The sequence below is a fragment of the Embiotoca jacksoni genome, unplaced genomic scaffold, assembly GCF_022577435.1.
Source record: "Embiotoca jacksoni isolate LCO1_2020_lvr unplaced genomic scaffold, fEmbJac1.0.p SCAF_113, whole genome shotgun sequence".
Classification (NCBI taxonomy): domain Eukaryota; kingdom Metazoa; phylum Chordata; class Actinopteri; family Embiotocidae; genus Embiotoca; species Embiotoca jacksoni.
In genome coordinates, this window is record NW_027185245.1 from 194,043 (window position 1) to 211,659 (window position 17,617).

At 40.1% G+C, this 17,617-nt stretch overlaps 4 protein-coding genes across 4 annotated transcripts; 2 read left to right on the forward strand and 2 right to left on the reverse strand.

The window, feature by feature from the left end:
* Window positions 1-1,420: 1,420 nt before the first annotated feature.
* On the reverse strand, window positions 1,421-2,894 carry fahd1 (fumarylacetoacetate hydrolase domain containing 1). Its single transcript, XM_069143729.1, has one exon. It carries the CDS (start codon window positions 2,615-2,617, stop codon window positions 1,955-1,957), a length of 663 nt encoding a protein of 220 aa, XP_068999830.1. The 5' UTR covers window positions 2,618-2,894; the 3' UTR covers window positions 1,421-1,954.
* A 110-nt stretch (window positions 2,895-3,004) lies between these two features.
* Window positions 3,005-7,131, forward strand: LOC138194763 (hydroxyacylglutathione hydrolase, mitochondrial-like). The gene is made up of 9 exons (XM_069143728.1): window positions 3,005-3,118; window positions 3,665-3,849; window positions 4,582-4,646; window positions 4,807-4,924; window positions 5,018-5,126; window positions 5,222-5,325; window positions 5,591-5,692; window positions 5,804-5,883; window positions 5,992-7,131. The coding sequence occupies exons 1-9, from the start codon at window positions 3,052-3,054 to the stop codon at window positions 6,089-6,091; spliced, it is 930 nt and encodes a 309-aa protein (XP_068999829.1). The 5' UTR covers window positions 3,005-3,051; the 3' UTR covers window positions 6,092-7,131.
* Window positions 7,132-8,802: 1,671 nt separating this feature from the next.
* LOC138194766 (hydroxyacylglutathione hydrolase-like protein) lies at window positions 8,803-12,807 on the forward strand. Its single transcript, XM_069143731.1, has 8 exons — window positions 8,803-9,308; window positions 9,928-9,992; window positions 10,096-10,213; window positions 10,364-10,472; window positions 10,760-10,863; window positions 11,109-11,210; window positions 11,404-11,483; window positions 11,815-12,807. The coding sequence occupies exons 1-8, from the start codon at window positions 9,204-9,206 to the stop codon at window positions 11,963-11,965; spliced, it is 834 nt and encodes a 277-aa protein (XP_068999832.1). The 5' UTR covers window positions 8,803-9,203; the 3' UTR covers window positions 11,966-12,807.
* narfl (nuclear prelamin A recognition factor-like) lies at window positions 12,735-16,853 on the reverse strand. Its single transcript, XM_069143730.1, has 11 exons — window positions 16,777-16,853; window positions 16,098-16,193; window positions 15,863-16,006; window positions 15,633-15,762; window positions 15,382-15,516; window positions 14,767-14,885; window positions 14,528-14,657; window positions 14,371-14,443; window positions 14,129-14,266; window positions 13,673-13,830; window positions 12,735-13,434 (listed from the first exon to the last, which is right to left on the reverse strand). Exons 1-11 carry the CDS (start codon window positions 16,840-16,842, stop codon window positions 13,193-13,195), a joined length of 1,431 nt encoding a protein of 476 aa, XP_068999831.1. The 5' UTR covers window positions 16,843-16,853; the 3' UTR covers window positions 12,735-13,192.
* Between the last annotated feature and the right edge of the window lie 764 nt (window positions 16,854-17,617).

Genomic DNA, 17,617 nt, shown 5'->3' on the forward strand with positions numbered 1-17,617 from the left:
GGTGTAATACCTTCAGTCACACAGGGACAATGAATAGTGTGATTCATATCTCATAAAAGACGACACCTTGACGCACACGCCATGCTGTGCACGGCTCTAACCCTGCGATGGGGGGAAAAAACAGGCCTTGACAACATTTCCCAGCTCCCAAATCTAATTGAATCTGTCATAACTGTTCTAATGATGGACACATATAACCCCAGAGTCCCCCCGAGGGCCAGGGCTTGGTACTGCGAGTCTTGGAGATAACACGCCCTACAGGTGTGGGCAGGATGATGTACACAGACTCGGGTTACAGCAGACTGGCCTGGGACAGGTTGATGGAGGCTCTAATTGATCCTGAAAACAGAGAGGCCTGTGGGAGAATTGAAACTGAACCTGGAGCAGAAGTTAAACAGTCCAGGTTGTGGTGAACGTAAACAGCATGGAAGTCAAAATTACACTGGATAAGCAGAAATGCCACAGTTGATAAAGTTGTATTAAATGTTGTTGGCCAAGGGAAATCTTTTATGTGTATTAGACTGTTAAAAGCTAGAGAGCAAACACAGATCTCACTGTGCAGTTAAAAAAAATTCTATCAAACCTTTTTTTCCAAATAGTTTTACAGCAGAAATGTAGTATTTGAGTGTGACCCCATCAAACTTTCGGAAGAAAACACATCTCGGCTAATCCAACAAGCAGCTAAATATGTTCCAAATTTAACCACAACCACAGATAGACGGTGCCAAACCGTCTGTCCTCTAAACTCCCTCACTGATATGACTATTTTCTTAACTTGTACTCATCCAGTGTAAACTCTATTTAACTTCCGATGGAAATACCACATCATTTCAGCCTGTGTCATTAAAGTGAATGTATATCCTCTTATTTGAAATAGCACGATGTCACAAGTACAAAAGTTGGAAAAATACAGGAAATTCTTTGGTGTGCAAATGCTATAGACGGTCCTCTATACATATTATCCTTTAAATGGAATATATTTACTGTACCTATAGGGCACTGTTATCTTTACATTTGGGGTCTGGTGTTATACTGTATGGTTTTATTGTTTAATAAAAGCATCATTTGGAAGTTATTGTGTCAATGATAGCTCCACTATCAAAGATGTATTTATTGCTTTTTGCAACGAATCATCTGCTGTGGTGGACTCCAAGTATTGTGTACTGGATTTAACTGAAATTATGAAGTAGTTGTATTTCAGTATTTCCATTCAAGACGAATCTACTCCACTACTGGGAAAAAATGACACTTTTTATATATTTTCCTCAGTATACAACAGAAAAGGTATAATAACTCAACTCCTTCACCCCAACCAGCTACAATATTAAAAGGCGAACACCTTAATGCATTAATACAAAATAATCATACAGATGTACTGTACTGTTTTAGAAAAATTGACAAGGCCGGACATTTTGTCTGTAGAAGTACTTTATTATGCATTTATATATCATTTTAATGAACAATGAATTTGCTGGTTATTATCTCAATCATTTGATCTTGATCAGAAAAGAGCGGTTTTCACAATTTCCTGAGAACAAACGTGATGTCCTCAAAGGTTTTGCTTGGTCAGAAACAATTCTGATTTTACTATCAAATCCTCACAAATGAGCAGCTGGAACCAGAGAATGTTTGGTGTTGGTGTTTGAAAAATTTACTTGTGAAGACAGTGAGAATTTGGTAAATGAACAATTTTTCACATCCCTGGTTTGAGTAAGAGGTCCACTAAAACAGATCATAAGCACCTTTGACGTTGCTGAGATCAGTCAATGTGCTGCAAACTCCCGTCCTTCTCAAATACTGTGCAAGGCTGCGAAAAGTCACGAGAAACCACGAGAGAAACGTGGTCTTGATGGTCCAGCACTGCCATCTGCTGATCCTTACAGGTATTGGAACAAGAATTTAAAAGACAGATTCAACCCGCGTTTCTTGTGCCTCTCAAGTCTCTTCTGTTTCACTATCGTTCTTGTCTGTCCACTCTGAAGCTCATGGTGACAACGTCCTCTATCCCAGCCTGTAGCTCATCGTGCTCCTGCACGGCGGAGACTCCTTTCGGGGTCCCGGTCAGGATGAGATCTCCCTCCTCCAGGGTGATGAAGTCGCTGATGTAGCTGATGAGGAAAGGGATGGAGAATATCATCTGAGCGGTGCAGCCGCTCTGCCGCAGCTGATCGTTCACCTTGAGCCACAGCTTGACGTTTCCCGGGTCAGCGATGCGCTCTTTGGGGATGAACTCACTGACGGGGCAGGAGGTGTTGAAAGCTTTGGCCAGGGTCCAGGGCAACCCTTTGGACTTCAGCTCGTCCTGGATGTCCCGGGCTGTCATGTCCAAGCACAGAGCGTAACCCGCCACATGCTCCATAGCAGCGGACTGCGGGATGGCCGTCCCCCCTTTCCCGATGACCACCCCCAACTCCACTTCATGGTGCAGGTTACTGGTGTACAGAGGCACCAGGATGGGGGAGCCCTCTGTTACATATGCAGACGGGGGCTTCAGGAACAACACGGGCTCCGTAGGAATCGCATTTTTCAGCTCTTTTGCGTGGTCTGCATAGTTTCTCCCGACACAAATGATCTTTCTCCCCCACTCCCAAAACCGAGATATATTCCGTGCCGTCATCGTGGAGAGAAATGTGAGACTATGTGTGGTTTCGCCGCTCCGGAGCAGCCAGGACTAGTTTCACTAAACTTTGACCGACAATACCAATGACACTGTATTATCAACCTACGGAAAGCCTGAATGGACAAAAACTCAAGTAAAAAAATAAAAAAAATAAAATAAAAATAAAAATCAATTCCTATTATATCGACGTACTTCAGGAGTTTATCAAGAAATCGTCGTCAACACCGGCGCAGTTGTAATAAATAAAACAACAACCCGGTTGTTGTTGTTGTTGTTGTTGTTTTTTAAAACACTTATCCGCGATCTGCTCCTCCGGGCTCGATTGGTTGAGTCTGAGAGGGTAAAGTTTAAAAGAGGGCGGAGTCAGAGCTGAACCACAACCAAACTTTTCTGGTTTGTCCAAACGTGATAAGACTGCAGCCGCCGTGGTGATGTTTTTCAGGTCACTCGTGGGGAGTGCCTGCTCTCTAGTGGGAGCTGTCACCGCCTTCAAATTAGGTATGTCCGCTCGCGGTTAACCTCCTTTCGCACGCTTTTTTTTTTTATTGTTATTATTATTATTATTATTATTATTAGCGCGTGTTAACCTGGATGTTTAGGTGAGTTACTGGATGTTGTTTTATCTTTCGTCGGCTCGAGACGGGAGCTGGAGATGAACCCAAGCTGGCCTCGTCTGAGAAGAGACTCGTCTTTGCGTAATCTCCTCCTGTCACGGTCCTGTTGGAGTAAAGCTGTGGCTGCCACGTCAAAAAAAAAAAAATGACGCTAATGTGTTTTTGTTTTTTTTACAGTTAGCATTTAAGCTACATAGTCAGCTGACCGGTTGACAGGCTGCGGGGTTGTGTGTGAAGTTTCCTCGTGTTTGAGGCATTTCATATACCTGAGAACTATGTTACAGACATTTATTTATATATATATATATATATTTTTTTTTTTTTAATGTATATAGAAATAAAAAGTTATTAAGATGACCTGATCGTGTCTTCATGTCAGTCTGCCGTGTTTTTTTTGTTTTTGTTTTTGTTTTTGTTTCTTCTCGTGAAGCACCTGTGGAAGTCCAGGCGCAGGCGGCTGCTCTCCTTCACGGCGCAGTGAGGAAATCTTCTGTGGTGGAACAAGCAAACATGAGGATTGAACTCGTCCCTGCACTCAGTGACAACTACATGTACCTGCTGATCGACGTGGACTCCAGAGAAGCGGCTATTGTTGACCCCGTTGAGCCGATAAAGGTCTGTGCGGATATTATATCATATTAAAGGGGGGAAAAAAATTAAAAAAAAAAAAAAAAATGCCTCAAGATATCCCAGAATGCCCCTAAAAGCTGTGATGGAGCTGCAAAAAAAATGCATTAAGTTTACAAGACGAGGGGTATTGTAAAACTACAATTCAAGTAAATGCATCAAAAATAGTAATCCAACAATAATGCTATATAAATAGGATTTAATATCATTCTTGGAGAGGCCTCTCTGCTCTCCTTTAAATGCATTTTGCAGATTAGATCTCTCTCTCTACCTGCATATGCCCACATACCAGCGGTCACAAAATGTATGTAACTCGGGTGCTGATGTTGATCAAGCGATGTTACTTGATATACTTTCTCATGAAGGTTGAAGCTTCCCACCAGCTCTGTGCATGTCACATTGCTGTGTACTGTTCGTGTGCGATAAGAGCAAAATTTAGAACTTTTTGATTGCCCTTTGTAGTACTATATTATAGCGTGTCAATCCTTTAGTTTATTGCTGTATTGAATGATTACATTTTATTTACGTTCTCTTTACTCAAAGTATTCTCCTCAGTCCAAAATCAGTTTATAATGATACGGAAAAAAATGGCAAACCCTCGCATAATAAAAGCTGGAACCAACAACTTTGCTCTCTTTGATAAACGACTTAAACGACTTAATTATTGTTGGTGATTTGCTGTGATCGACTAATCAACCTCAGTCCGACCCCTTTCAACAGGTCGTGGAAGCTGTCCGAAAACATGGCGTAAAACTCACAACAATTCTGACCACCCATCACCACTGGTAAGATGCACGTTATGTTTTATCATTCGCAAATTTATAGCGGCTGGCAAAGGCATACTGTACTCGCACACCAGCCTCCAGACAACAAAAATGCTCCATGAAACCAGCCTTCTGCTGGACCAAAGTATAGCCATGATAAACTGACCATTTTCTGTTTTAGGGATCATGCCAGTGGAAATGAGAAGATGGTGAAGATAATGCCAGGACTGAGGGTTTACGGCGGAGACGACAGAGTTGATGCTCTTACAAAGAAAGTTTCTCATTCGAACAGTTTCAAAGTGAGACCATCAACATTTTTGACAATTCAAATATAAGCCCCCAAATGACTCGCGTTAGCTTAACGGTGCTTTTTATTTTAATTTTTTTTTAAGCTTGGATCACTCAATGTCAAATGCCTGTTCACGCCTTGTCACACGACTGGTCACATCTGCTACTATGTGACAAAAGAAAACAGCTCTGAGCCACCAGCTGTCTTCACAGGTACTTCCAATCCCTTTAACCATCACCACATGATGGAAGTCAGCACTCTTATCATGTGTCAAGGACTCTCTTCTTTTTTTTTTTTTCCCATGTAGGGGATACACTGTTTGTGGCTGGTTGTGGTAAATTTTTCGAGGGCACAGCGGAGCAGATGTACAAAGCCTTGATAGAAATTCTGGGACGGCTGCCTCCTGAAACGGTAAATATACATACTCTGGATGTTAGTTCAAAAGCCGTCACATAGTCTAAATGTAATATGAAGACATGAATAATTCTTAAGCAAAAGAAAATTCAAGACTCAAAAATGAGAACGTAAATCTTAATTTTTGTACATTATCAGATGGGAGAAAACTCTGTATTTAGTTTGAGGTTGGTTCTTCATTTTGTTCTTTTGGAAATGTTCTGTACAGACAAAGTATGTTTAATTTGCGTGACTTACTAACTGTGGTGCGTTTGTGTTTTAGCGTGTTTACTGCGGCCATGAGTACACTGTCAGCAACCTGAAATTTGCACGTCATGTGGAACCAGACAATGAAGTCATTCAGAAGAAGCTAGCATGGGCGAAGGTATGTGATTGACATGTCCCATCCAAGCAGACGTCGCCTCAATCAGAAGATCAACCATCGAAACCACTGAGTAAAAAAAAAAAAAATACTTCTGTGTTTATATTTCTGTAGGAGAAGTGCAGCAACGGAGAACCAACTATTCCATCTACTTTGGCAGATGAATTTACTTTTAACCCCTTTATGAGAGTAAAGTATGTTCATCTTACTACTAGTAACTCCGGATGATTGTAGTTTGTTCAGAGCTAATTTCATTTAAAGTGCTGCCTGACTTTCACTTGTGTTTTTAATGTTTAATTTAGAGAGAAGTCCGTTCAGGACCATGTAAAGCAGTCGGACCCAGTTGAAACCATGAGAAGTCTCCGGAAAGAAAAAGATGGCTTCCGGGTGCCCAAGGAGTGAAGTTCTGTGCACTCGTGACCGTTTCAACGGCTTACAACACCGCAAGCTGTCATTGATATACTAGATACCTGCAATTCATCTTAATAGATCCACTACATTCACTCACTGAAGGTACACACATTTTATCACTAGGTTCAGTAGTGATAGGGCTTTGAAGTTATCTGCCATTCCTTTAATTGTATTTGCTTTGTTTGTTAGATGTTGGTCTGGTAATCTTAAGCAATACTATGGCCATGAAGTGAATGCTTTAAAATGATAAATTTGACTTTGTTAATCTGTAAATGATTGAGAGTTTTAGAGCCTATTTAGTATTCTGTTGAAAATGTTGATGTACAAACTGCTGTCATTCATTGTTTAACTTTGAAACATGTAATCAAAATATGGCTGAAATTTCTGTGAACTGATTCGGTAACGAGTACGAATTTACAGAGGTAAAGATTTGTATCCATGTTTTCTTCTGACCGTGAATGTTTCTTCATGTCATCTATTTTCATATTCGCTTAAAAGCTCTTTAGTTTGGTTGATTATATGTAAAATCCAGCGGTGTCATTTTTATTTCTAATTTCATTTAAAAGCATTCAGTGAGCACAGCATTGTCTACTTGTTAGTTTTAGCATTAATTATCAGATGTCATAAATGCTCTTTTGCTGGTGAAGTACAATCTGACAAAGAATATTGCATTAAGTTCTTTGCAAAAAGCAATAAAACATCTCAGTCATTTAGTGGTAAGTAAAAGCAAAACTGTTCAAGTATCAAAAATAGAAGATACTTGTGCCGAATCAGGTCATTGAGTTTTTATACATGTGATGTCATTGAACTATTAAAATGAAATTAGGGAAGTATAACCATATGTCATTGGTATGTAGGGCCTGTGACTACTTTCTACACTGTTGGGTTGTTCAGTCTAAATCAACACATCATATGTCAAACATTTGATCATCATAATGTATGATATACAAATTTTTGCAAAGTAATAACTAAATGAAAAAATACTGAGTATCTCGAAATTGTACATGGAAATAAATAAATTCCTTTACTTACGTAAGTAATCAGAGCTTCCCATTTAAGTGTTTTACAGAAAATCCAGCGGGTCGGGGCCGCCGGCTCCCCGACGTGCAGCACGCATATTCCCGCTTGCAGTTTACATTTTTTTCTCGCTCTCGTTCCTTATTCTTACAAAAAAAATAATTGGCTTTTTTTGGCAGCTTTAACATCTTCAAAAACTCATGGAAGTTGGTGCCTGACGCATGTGCAAAGTTTCAGGAGGTTTGGAGCATCGTTTGACTTTAAACATCAACTCCCCGTCACGGCGAAACGTCAAACTTAGCCACATCACCCTGGCTATACTATATACAATATACTATATACAAAAGTGACTTTTGGGTATGCCTTTTTTTTTAATCACTGTTTGGAGCAGAACTCATACATTATAATGTATTAATGGGATTTTGAGGGATACAGTTTGTGGTAGTTTGGACAGAAATCCAATAAGATTTGGAAGATATTTTGTAATAAGTTATTTATTATTATGTTGTTGAACTTTGGTTTGGTATTAGTATGACCTGAACCCATGTGGCATACCCTTAGGGAGACTCGCCCTCCGTGAACCATGTGTATTACCTTGAGCGGGGCTCGAACCCGCGTCCTCTTGAGGTCATTGTTCCGAAGCGGCATTCGGCTGGACTATCTTCGGCGCTAATGAATGAGGTGCAGCGGAGAAAGTGTTTCACGGAGTTCACTCAGAGCTTTCCATCGACTCAACCGACAGTCTGGTTAACTCAACAGGTAAAAGATTCTACTTCACCAAGGTTGATATTAATGGTTCAGATTCCACCTTGGTCTGTTGATGGTGATTCAACTTTTAGTAAAGTTAATACGTTTGGAGAAATTGGAAAAAGTTTTGCATACACTACACATTACAGGAAGATATTTAATATCACTGCAGACCCCCTTGAAAACATGATATCTACTATGCAAAGAATGTCTGTGGCAATGTTGGTCGCATTTGAATGAATATTTGTGGACTGTGGAGTTATAGGTTGCAGTGAGCCAAAGATTTGTCACAACGAACTCGCTACTCCACTAAAATACTAAATTTTTCACCGGGAGAGACACGTGTACCAACTTTCATTTTTCACTCCAAAACTGCAGCTGTTTACAGAGAATAATAATAACGCAGGGTAATAATTAATTGAAGAACAATAGGGCTTTCGCACCATCGGTGCTCGGGCCCTAAATATATTTTAGACCAGGGGTCTTCAACGTTTTTCAGGCCAAAGACCCCCCAAACTGATAGAGAGATGGAGCAGGGACCCCCTACTATATATATTGTATAAAATTGTGTTTTATATTAAACTGGAGGAGTGCAGGAGGCTTGGAGGGACAGGTCCAGGCTAGTCCTGCGCTGAGTGAACCGGTGCCCAGTTTGAGAGAGCTCCTGTGTGTCGCTGAATGTGTGCATTTCTGACTGAAATATAACAATAACATCTTCTGCCTCCATTCATCCATTCGCTACAATATGTTGGATTCATGTTAATGTGTATTTAAAGATATTTAAATTTGTGGGGAAAAAAATTTGGAAAACAAATTGTTTAATCAACCGAAGACTTCACGGACCCCCCTGCAGTACCTCTGCGGACCCCCCAGGGGTCGCGGACCCCCTGTTGAAGACCTCTGTTTCGGACTGAAAGGCAGAGTTGAATGTTTCCGGCTCGATTAAAATATCTTGGTTTTGACACTTTGGCTCGACGATGCCGCTCTAGTTTCCTACTCTGGATGCAGAAATGTGGAATAATCATTTTTGAGAGAATCACAGTCACGGACAGGAATAATCCGCTAAAATCGGACCCGGTTACAGCCTTTTGTTTTATCGCACCGTTTATATTTCATCTTCATGTTAGGGCTGCAGAAAGTGTTCAGCTTCGTGACACCGTCGTAGTTTGCAGCTCTCGTGCTTTAATGCCGAACACAGTACTAGAAGTGCGTTAACAACTTGTGCCGAAAACAGCTGGATAATCGTCGACACAGTGTGCAACGTTGACTTGTCAAATCTCTTCCTGAAGCGTCGCGCACTGTGTTTGCGCATGTGTGTGTGTGTGTGTGGGTGGGTGCCATGAAGGTAAAGGTGATCTCCATCCTGGAGGACAACTACATGTACCTGGTGATAGAGGAGCAGAGTAAACAGGCCGTAGCTGTGGACCCTGCCGTACCGCACCGGGTGAGAGACTCGTATTATTGGACACACTCAAGTGTTTGTGATGCACGTTTGCTGTACTTCATCAAAGTATAGCAAATATAAGTATTTTTCTGGTCCTATATTTTTGTTCATGTACGAAAACAAGAAAACACAGCACAGTGGATTTAAATAAAAGGACTGTGATGGCTGGATTAAAGGGGGGAAAAAAACCAAAAATTATCTTATAAAGTCATTTCACACACACACAAAAAAATAACATCTAAGCATGATTTGATGAATGAAGAAGTAAATGACAAAAATAATAATAATTAAAAAAAAAAAGCTGTGTAAGCATTACATAAGACAAAAATAGGTAAAGGAATAATTATATGCAATGACAATAAATCTTTCAGATATGGGGCTGCCACAAATGCTGATTTTCCTTATTCCATAATCTGACACTTAAATTCTTTATTTGTTGCATATTATGTCAAAATGTAAAAAATGCCTGTTACAACTTTCTAAAGTCAAACGGATGCAATGAAATCACATGTTTTCACCATAAAAATATCTCATTTAACATCACAGAATAAAAAAAAAGTAGCAAGTCTTCATAATTTATAGCTTCAGTTTGTTGATTTTTTTTTTTTTTTTTTGACAGCTACTAGAAATAGTGAAGAGAGAAGGCTTGAATCTGATCGCTGTTCTCACAACACACCATCACTGGTAAGAGGAGTGTTTGATATTAGACGGCGGTGGGCAAGAACTGAAGTACATCACTAAAATAAGTCACTGCTAAAGAAATAACTAACTTTTTCAAATTTATTAGGGACCACGCTCGAGGGAATGAGGCTCTGCTGAAGGAGGTTCCTGGCCTGAGGGTGTACGGGGGAGATGATCGGATCGGGGGTCTCACAGATAAAGTCACAAATGCTCAGGAGCTCAAGGTGCCCACAAAGTAACAGGAAAAAAAAAATGTCTTTACTTGAAGACAATGCCTAGTTAAGATTTACGTGTCTAAATTCTGAAACAATACAGTTTGTCTTGTTGTGTCTTTGCCATATTGTCGTTTGATATTGTCTTTTCTCCACTTGCAGTTTAGCTCCATCAATGTGAGGTGCCTGTTTACTCCCTGCCATACCTCTGGTCACATGTGCTACTTTGTTTGGGAGGATGAGTGCACTGACGCCCCTGCTGTGTTCACAGGTCTTTGTCTGTAAACATAACGAGCCGGTGAACCAGTTAAAATCAAAGACACAGATTTCTCCATACAGCTTATACCTTAGTACAAAACACTCAGTGTATAAAAGGCCAAAAAGCCTCACTTTGTGCGGCATCAGTTGTGTGTCCTATTTTAAATAACTCAAATTGGAGTGGCTAGAGATATGAAACATTGCTGAATAGCGCACTATCAATTGTTCTTGTTGTGTGTGGTGACAGGGACTGACCTCTGCCCTCTGAGACATCCCTTTGTCTTTTCTTTTGGTTGCCAGGGGATACGTTGTTTATTGGTGGATGCGGACGGTTTCTTGAGGGCACAGCAGAACAGATGTACCACAACCTCACCCAGGTGCTTGGTTCTCTGCCTCAAGACACGGTGAGTGGCAATAAGAAATATTTGTCCTGGTCGTGCGCAGCATTCACAGGGTTAAAAACAGCTGACATGACCTCGGATAAAACTGAGTCACAGTGACAAATCCACACACATACAATGAGGGGATTGAGTCCAGCATCACTTCATAGTACAAAACATCTTAAGAGAGGCACAAAGCCCAGAATGACTACAATAGTGAAGCTATGATGTGATCTAATCTCTTTAAATGAGGCTTTGTTTATGTGTAGAAGGTGTTCTGCGGACACGAGTACACCATTAAGAACCTGAAGTTTGCCTTGCTGGTGGAGCCAGAGAATGAAAAGGTTAAAGAGATGCTGAGCTGGGCCAGGGTGAGCGTTATACTGAAAACTACTGAAATAAAACTTGCAATATTCTCGGATTTTGTTATGGTCAACTATAAAATCTTCTTCCCCGTTGCTACAAGTCCATTTCATCCTACAAAAATCTTTAGTCTTTCTCTTAAATTTAAATAAGCAAAATTAATTTTCCTCAGGTTCTTTACAGTCTTTGTTGTGTCTGCAGGCGAGAGATGATGATGACAAACCCACAGTGCCATCTACCCTCATGGAGGAATTTGAATACAACCCTTTTCTTCGCCTCTCGTAAGTTTAGATATTTATACACAGTATGTATGGAACGTGAAAAGGATGAGTGAGTTTATCTTTCTCTGAGACCTTTAGGATTTTAGTCAGTCCGACTGTTGTAGCTATTATTGACAAATATAGTGTATATAGTACACGTATCTTGTGTATGTACTCGGTTGGCTTTCTGTGTATCAGAAATGTAAATTATTCGTCTGTCGGACAGGTTTGTAAAACTGACCGTTCTGGGGAGCTTGTGTGTGTAGAGAAGGACCAGGACATTTCACGCCACAAGTTTCTGTTACACTTTGTCTGAGTTGTTAATCTTTCTTTCTAATTCTCTTCACCGCAGTGAGGAAGGAGTGCAAAAGTTCACAGGGAAGACGGATCCTATAGAGGTGCTGAGAGTCCTGCGAAAGGAAAAAGACAAATTTAAGAAGCCCAAGGAGAGACTTCCTCCTCATGCCATGTTGGCTTTGGAGTGGGGGCTGCTCCGACCTTGACGTCCAGGGATCAGGTGAATGACTGAATGTAGCAGGACACAAAACTGCTGTGTTTGGTGTTTGTTGCTTTCACTCTTAAGTTTGACTGGGTGCCAGGCTGGCCCTCAAGTGGTACGAGTTGTTATAAAACCTGCATAAAAAGGCCAGTGTAAAGCTGCTTCAATTAAATATTCCTTCAATGTAAATTTAATTTAAAGGCTGATCACCCAGTCTCTTATGCACACAGTAACTGCACAGGTATTATCTGCTAATACCAATTTCCACTGAAAAACACTGATGAGATTACAAAGGGTTTTGTGTATTTATTGCTTAAAATAAGTGGTTTGGGGATAAAAAAACAAAAACAAAAACAAAAAAACCCTTAATGTCTATTATTTGTATTAGACTCATTTAATTCTAAGTAGTTTAAGTATAGAAACTATACATATTTTCCAGTTGCTCTTTTCTTTCTTATTTCTGCAGATGAAAGCTTCAGATATAATTTACCATCAAGTACAATTTAAGTAAATGTGTCTGCCACGACTGCACATTATACTCAGTATTTTGGGATAGATATCCAGTATGTTACAAACTATACCACAATGGTAGAAAACACATTGCAATGTACTTCACTATGAATATAAATCTCTGCTTTTCATCCTAAATTTTCCATCCACATTGTACAAGAGGCATAACTGTTCATCAGAGGGAAGATCATTCAATAAAACGTATCAGTCTGAATCTATATTCTGGACATGTCCTTTAGGTTTCAAAAATACAAACATATAGATATAATTAAATAATGTGTTTATTTTTCAAAATGCATATATCTAAAATCATTAAATAAACAAGGAATGATTATATTTTGCTTTGAATCATTTCAACTCACATTTCCAGAGTGTAACAGGTGCCACACAAAAATGAATTATTTGTTAATTATATGTGTGAAAGGACGATCAGCAGTGTAAAGGCAAATTATCAGGTCGTACAGAGAATTTGGCTTCGCTCAGGGATTGTTTTTGAGCTGGTCTTCCGCCTTGGAAAGCATGCAGCTTTTAGACAAAGAGAAAAGTGGTTTAAAGGTATATTGGCAAACATCAGAACTTCTCATATTCGGCTTTGCCCACAAATCTCTCGTCTTTGAAGATAAGACGAAAATGGTCACATTTAATTGGACGGCTTTGTAGTCAGTGTCTGCTGAAATATGCACAAATATAGTTGGGGGGGGGGCCCGAACGATGACATTCATCACCACTTCATTGTGAGCCCGTTGGTCATCTTCTCCACTGTGTGGTACTGTGTGTGCAGCAGCTCTTTGGCTCTCTCCTCTCCTACACTGTGAAGCCAGGACTGGTACAACTCGGCGACACGAGTGTCATCTTCTGGCGACAGAGATTGCTCTGCCTTGTAGAGCTCCTCCACTTTCTGTAGAACGTCCTTCGGGTTCTGACCATTTGAGGGCTTCACCTGCCCACCACCGTTTAGACAGCCTGAATAGAAACAAGTGGTACAGGGAAACATTAAATTAGCCAAGGAATATTATTCTGCTTGCAGTTACTCCTTTGATAACTCAAAGCATGCCAGTGGTATGTTTTGCAAAAAAGACTCGGGATTAAAACTCTATGTATCTGATGTGGCAAACGTGCTGTACCAACATGTCAAAACTGCAACGGTTCACATAAAAGAAAAGGTTTTTGTAAATGTTGACATCTGTGTACTTCACCTTACCTGATGGACAGGCCATAACCTCCACAAAGTGGTAAGGGGACTTTCCCCTCTTGAGTTTCTGCACTAGGTTCTGAATGTTGCGGAAGCCATATGTTGAAGCAAAGCACAACAGGACGACGCCATCTTTCTCGAGACTCACCTCCTGGAAGTCTTTATTTCTGTGGCATCAAGTAGGAGAAGACATATAAGCAGGTGCAATTAAGCATTCTTACACAAAAGTTTAGCACTGCATCTGTAGGTCTGAAAAAATAAAGCAACAACATCCTGATCAGATAATGTGACATTCTAAATCACTGTATCTTATGAGGAAAGTAATTTTAAAGAAATCAAACTGCTTTTAATGTACTTCATGAGCAGAACCTGTCCTGGTTCATGATGAATTCAACCTTAACTGTCCCAGGGGGTATAATGAGCCTGAAGCACTTTTGCTGGTTGAAGAAATGAAGACAAGCTCACCTGAGGATCTTGTAGGTGAGCTCCTTCACCTGCTCTCCAAACAGCTGCTTGGCAGCGTAGGTAAAGACATTATGGAGGTAACCCCCAGACCCACTCCCAGCATGGCTCAGAAACTCATCCCCACACACACTGCTGAACCTGGGCGAAGAACAATGTATATCATGCGAGTTCACCTGTTCAACTGGAATTTTATAATTATTTGTAAGGGTAGAAATTACCCAGAAAACTGGCACGTAACTTACATTGCATCTGGGGCTGCAGGCTCCACATCATTAAGAGACACATTTTTTTCCTCCAGCATTTTCTGAACTTCTCCTGATAATCACCAGAAAAGCTTATAAGACAAAGGATGCTGTATATTCATATACACAAAGGGCACTGAAAGAGCAGTTACTGTACCAGAAGTGATGACACAATCCACTTCTCGGGTCTCAGCTTTGCTCATGTAGAAGTCTGAGCGCGAGGCCTCGAGTTTCTTGTCGAAACAAGGCATTACTGCCACATGGTAGATCTGCTGTGGACTCAGCCCCTAAAGACACACACAACACATACTTTAATGACAACTCATCAGTGTCTGTTTTTTGAAAACTATACATCTACATACATTTATCAACCACATGCATAAACTCAAGCCATACCTGTTGTTCAGCAAAGTAGCCTTTCACCAGAGAACCCATCATCTGCTGGGGGGAGCGAGTGGTACTAATATATGGAAGAACATATTCTCCGTGGGTCTTCTCTGCATAGCAGATCCAACCTGAATAAAACACACTTACAGGATCTTACTTACTCATAGTCTTTATACATAACATCAAAAATACAAGAAACACAGATGTTATTAAACTAGAGAAACTAATTATCTTTTGCCATTCATTAAGCATATCAGTTAATGGTCCACTATCAGGTTCCCCTCTTAACACAACTACATACAAATGAAGTCAATTATGTTATATTGTGCTTTTACAGGCTGGAATTTCACATCGGAGTTTTGAAATATGTTTGTCAATTTATTTTTTGGAAATACGAAAACAATATTTAACTAATATAATACGTGCTCAAAAAAAATTAACAATGTTTTCTTCTCTCCCGAAGTAGCTATATTGTACATTCATTGTTGGGGTGGAGCATTTTTGCACTTATTATACAGCAGACAGTAGAGTGCTGGACAGGAAATGAGAGCTGCATAGCACAGTAACGACACTCCAGCATAATACATTTCACTTTTAGCCCATACGAGTTTTTTAAAGGAATACCTGGGCACGCAGATGTTAGCATGGGCAGGGCTTTGCCGTCCTGTTCCTTCCTCTGGAAACGCTGCACAAACTCTCTCTGACTCTCCAGCAGGCTGAAGGTCCGACTAAAGCTTGTGTCAAATACATGATGAACTCCTGCAATCATAATTGAGGTTACCAAGTCTGCCTAAATCAACCCATGTTCGTGATGTATGATTTACATTAAATAAACAGAAAAGAAAAAGAAAAAAAAAAATCATATTCGTACTTACCGAGGCCTTTAAAGAAAGAAGTAAGTCTCCTGCCTGCCTCACTACTGCTGAGGTCAAAGTGTGCTGCAAGGGAGGCTCTGGACTGTGGCGACACCGACACCACCACAACCTTCTGCTCTGTCGCATCGGCCTGTGTTGGGAGTCCAAAAAGACGCAAACGTTAATCCAATGACGCAATTACTCTTCACATTACAAACCAGGCGCATGATACACAAGTATCACATGTGTACCTTGTTGTTACGCAGCACTTTAAAGAGCTCCTCGTGGCTCTGCTGCGTGATGAGGACGCTCTCGGCTGAGGTGATACAGCCGCTGCAGGCCAGACAGTCATTCAGTGTGATCTTTGCTCTCTCCAGCTTCTGCTTCCCACCATCCTACAAACACAGCGCAGGTTAATTTGAGGCAAATGCTGCTTAAATTTGGATAATTCACACACCGATTTTGGATTAAAGTCTTGATACCCACCTGGTTGACTTGGACATAACTGCCGTCATCTTCTATCTGGATTTTGGCGACAGATTTACCCTGTTTCTTCTCTACTTTGACAGGTTTGACACATTCCTGCGAAATACAGACGACACGTGTAAACCAAACTACGAAATACTCCTAATTATTTTGTCTTAAATAAAAGTTTATAACCTAGATAACACAGCAATTTATATTAAAAAAATAAAATTAAAAAAAAACAGCAATAAGGGGCAACTGAGAGAAAGGAGTAAGAGCAACAAAGGAAGGAGAAAGAGTAAGGAAGTAAATAAAAGAAAATAGAAAAGAAACGAACAAATCATTGGACTATAACTGAAGTTATTACCTATTATCACTATTTCATCGTTGTTACATCATCGCTATCATTAGCAGCGAGCTAACTGGGCAGACACGTTGTGATTCGTAACATTAGAAACACTCAGTTAAAATCATATTAAGGTGAGTTTTAGTGAAGAAGGATTTAATGTCGCGGTTATATTTTTTTTTAGGTTGTTCACTCACACGACGTCACTGATGAGATCAGTTAAGTAAGCATGTTAGGATGTTTCCGCTATTAACATCAGCTGTTTTAACAGAAGACGCGAATCATTAACTTTAACCAAATCCTTCTGGAGTAACTCTCATTTTATAACATGTTACAATAGTTTCTCTAACCTACCTGGGAGGGAGTGATAAAATCATCGAGATCCGTCAACTGCAACACGCCGCTGAAGTGAGAGGCCATATTCACTGCCGTAAAGTATTTTGTTGTTGTTTACTTTTGTGTCGTGAATAGCGTGATTCAACTCCAGCGTAGACTTACTGTCTAACAGTGTGGAAAGCGGTCGTGTTCACTTAAGAAGGGAGAAAAGGGGGGACTGGAGGAGAGGAAGAGGTTCAGATGGTCAGATATAAACAGGAAGTATAGGTTAAACATCCTTGTAATGTTTTTCCCCTCAGTAGATTAATTAAAGGAAGCCCATAAAAAAAAAAAATAGACATTACAATGATTGAACTCTGTCCACAAAAACTGCTGTGTCATGGGTCATTTTCAAGGGTCAGTGTAAGAGCCATTTGGACAGTAAAACAATTTTTTTTTTTTTTTTTTATCACCCTAGAAGACGATCCTTGAAACTTCTCCCTCCATTCAAAAACATGTTTTTCCCCACAGTGACAACAAACACTGGACTGGACAAACAATGGACTTTACAGTAAACGAGGGATGAAGAAGTATGTGCAATTTTAAAGAGATAATTGAAAGTTGTTTGTGGAAGAAAAAAAATATATCAAGACACAAATATTTATTCAAACTATAGGATCTATTTTAAGGACATACACGTGTCAAATCTGGGTGGGACATATTTTAAGGAGAGAAACTACAGTGCCGCAAAGGGTGCAAAAGACAAAAATAAGACTAAAAACACAGGCCTGCTTGCTCTTGATTCGATGTTGTTTTCTTTTTGTGTTTTGCACTTTGGGAAAACACGTTTTTAATATCTGTGTTTTCTTTTTGTTTATGC

What these genes read in the sequence shown, in the direction of transcription:
- fahd1 (XM_069143729.1), bottom strand. Translation starts at nt 2,617, where the DNA reads ATGACGGCACGGAATATATCTCGGTTTTGGGAGTGGGGGAGAAAGATC.
- LOC138194763 (XM_069143728.1), top strand. Translation starts at nt 3,052, where the DNA reads ATGTTTTTCAGGTCACTCGTGGGGAGTGCCTGCTCTCTAGTGGGAGCT. An exon ending in ACCCCGTTGAGCCGATAAAG is followed by an intron (nt 3,850 to 4,581) that starts GTCTGTGCGGAT and finishes CCCTTTCAACAG; the next exon opens with GTCGTGGAAGCTGTCCGAAA. An exon ending in AGAAGCTAGCATGGGCGAAG is followed by an intron (nt 5,693 to 5,803) that starts GTATGTGATTGA and finishes ATATTTCTGTAG; the next exon opens with GAGAAGTGCAGCAACGGAGA.
- LOC138194766 (XM_069143731.1), top strand. Translation starts at nt 9,204, where the DNA reads ATGAAGGTAAAGGTGATCTCCATCCTGGAGGACAACTACATGTACCTG. An exon ending in CGCCCCTGCTGTGTTCACAG is followed by an intron (nt 10,473 to 10,759) that starts GTCTTTGTCTGT and finishes TTTGGTTGCCAG; the next exon opens with GGGATACGTTGTTTATTGGT. An exon ending in GTTCTCTGCCTCAAGACACG is followed by an intron (nt 10,864 to 11,108) that starts GTGAGTGGCAAT and finishes GTTTATGTGTAG; the next exon opens with AAGGTGTTCTGCGGACACGA.
- narfl (XM_069143730.1), bottom strand. Translation starts at nt 16,842, where the DNA reads ATGGCCTCTCACTTCAGCGGCGTGTTGCAGTTGACGGATCTCGATGAT. An exon ending in TTCTTTCTTTAAAGGCCTCG is followed by an intron (nt 15,517 to 15,632) that starts GTAAGTACGAAT and finishes TTATGATTGCAG; the next exon opens with GAGTTCATCATGTATTTGAC. An exon ending in GGTTATGGCCTGTCCATCAG is followed by an intron (nt 13,435 to 13,672) that starts GTAAGGTGAAGT and finishes GTTTCTATTCAG; the next exon opens with GCTGTCTAAACGGTGGTGGG.